The sequence below is a fragment of the Nannobrachium achirus genome (genome assembly GCF_963921795.1).
Source record: "Nannobrachium achirus genome assembly, chromosome: 3".
Taxonomy (NCBI): Eukaryota; Metazoa; Chordata; class Actinopteri; order Myctophiformes; family Myctophidae; genus Nannobrachium; species Nannobrachium achirus.
In genome coordinates, this window is record NC_137812.1 from 61,594,313 (window position 1) to 61,596,812 (window position 2,500).

Genomic DNA, 2,500 nt, shown 5'->3' on the forward strand with positions numbered 1-2,500 from the left:
AAGCCTGCATTCATACACGTGGTCCTCTGTGGTACGTGCATGGCCAACACTGCTCCAAAGTCATTGGCCTCAACTCCATTTCTTTGAGCCATAGATTTTTTTTTTTTTGGGGGGGGGGGGGGGTTAATTTGAGCATTTATTTTGATAGATACATAGCAGAGAGAGACAGGGAACATGGAGAGAGAGATTAGGGGAGTGACATGCAGCAAATGCGTCCGTCCATCCGTGAATGGAACCGAGGACATGCTGTCAGGCACTGGAGCCCATGTGGCATGCACCCAAGCTATCAGGTCACCCAAGACTTTCTCTCCCAGCACATGAGTTGAGAGACAGGCAGCTACACAAGTCAAGGCTTAATTACCATAACACATTAAAACCCATTTAGACCTGGACAGCATCCGTGTCATCGGTGTCACTAGATTTTCAACGACTTTAACCATTATTTTATACATTGGCTATTCAAAAATAGCTGATTTACAAGCTCACTACGAGCTTGTATATCTGCTATGTTAGATAGATTTTGAAAATGTGTACAAATCTTATATATATTTTTATAGCGAACATTTGTGACGCAAATCTTTCTATCTCAGGGTCCCTAGAACAAAATATTTTGAGATGGGCCTGAAAATTAAGGCCGGGCCCACACTGGGCGACTAATGAGCATATATTTTAGGCCCTATACCCCCGCCCGAAAACGTTGGGTCGGGTCGGGTAGAGTCGGGTTTGGTAAGAATTTGAGAACTCTATCACAGAGTAAAAGTAATAAAATAATAATAAAATACATTTTATTTATTCATTGAGCCCGAGGCCCGGCCCGACAAATTAGCATACAATTTAGGCCCTACCCGTCCCGAAAACGTCAGGTCAGGTCGGGTCGGGTTCGGGAAGAATTTTAGAACTCTAGGTCAAATACATATAATTCTAGGGGTCCTTGACATTAGCAGGTTTGAGCACCACTGAAATAGAAACATATGTTTTTCAGAAAACCATTCTTATTTTTAGAAGATGTTTTTAGAATCGGCCCCGGGTCTTAATTAGGGATGGGACGATATGAAAATTTCATATCACGATTATTGTGACAAAAGAAATCTGCTATTTTTTGGCTTTTTTGATAGTGAAAAAAAGACTGTATCAAGTAAGTTTATTATAAGCACCTTTTACCAAGTATAGAGGGCGTGGTACCAGATATGCAGCTCGGCAAATAAAATATGAATTGATCCCAGTGCATGACTGAGGACGATATCACGATACGATTATCGTGAGTGTTTTTTATCACGACAAACGATAATATCGTGTTATCGTCCCATCCCTAGTCTTAATGGGTTAAAAGAAAAAGGAGTAATTTGTCTCCATTTATTGACCGAGGCATAATGACGACCACTGGCAATCACTATAAGGATCCACAGCTCGACGTGATCCTTCAGGCGTGTGATTCTTACCTTGACTGGAGGGAGCAACGTGAGCCAGGGTGAGCACACACACACCCAGGAAGCAGAGCCACACCGCCATGGCTGGGGGAGAGAGAGAGTCGGGACGTCACGCCGCCAGCCCAGATAGGAGTGCCTGGGGAAACGGAGAGAAGGTGACAGGTTTTTACGTCTCATCTCTCATTGTGAGCATTTTGTGTGTGCTCTACCTTTCCCTTAGAGCAGGGGTCTTCAACGTTTTCAGGCCAAGGACCCCTTAGCTGAGAGAGACATGAAGCTGGGACCCCCTCTGTATATTGTATAAATGTGTGATACAGATTTTCATTGATTTCATAGATTCATAGTCTGTTAGATTCGAGGTTGATGTGTTTTTTTTTAAATACTTTTAACCACTTAAATCGTTGTTACGTACTAAACTTCGCCTTTCACTCTGTACTTGGCCTGCTCTTTTTTTTACCTCTACACCAAACCTATTTGCCAAAAAATAGCCGATCTACAAGCTCGAGAGCTTGTAGATTGAGAGCTATTTTTGGCCAAAGTTCTCCTCAGAATTGGGACGCGAGGGTTCAAGTTGTCAATTTAAAAGAATCATCCTATAACACAAAGAATTGGCGGCCCCCCTGTAGTAATTCTGAGGACCCCCTAGGGGTCCCGGACCCTCTGTTGAAGACCCCTGCCCTAGAGATAGCATGTTAAGAAGACAGAGATAATAATGGACAAACATTGTATGCGTGAGTGCATAGCTGACATAGCTGGGGACAATTGTTGGACATGAAACCAGTTTATTGGGGTTTAGGGTATAAGGGCACATGGAATGAATGGACATGAATACAGACGGCCCCCAAATATGTATTTCATATAATGTATATATATACAGTATACACAGTATATATACAGTATACAGTATACAGTATACAGCAGGGGTAGGCAATCTTAAGCACGGGTGCCAACATTGTCACAGGGGATGGTGATCACTGGCACACTGGCAGAAGTGTGAGAAAGAGACTTTTTATTTTAAAATCAAATATTGTTTTAAACGTGGTCAATTCAATTTTGTCAACTAATTTGCAGCA

At 42.4% G+C, this 2,500-nt stretch overlaps 1 protein-coding gene across 1 annotated transcript in view; it reads right to left on the minus strand.

Annotated features, from left to right (window-relative positions):
• The window catches only part of LOC308281711 (adhesion G protein-coupled receptor L1-like), a gene marked incomplete at both ends in the record, with an annotated part of 42,862 nt that extends 41,353 nt beyond the window's left edge, over window positions 1–1,509 (minus strand). Inside the window, one exon of the mRNA XM_080721985.1 lies at window positions 1,440–1,509. Within this exon, the coding sequence (XP_080578111.1) occupies window positions 1,440–1,509 (70 nt within the window). The remainder of the gene's footprint in view (window positions 1–1,439) is intronic.
• Window positions 1,510–2,500: the final 991 nt, after the last annotated feature.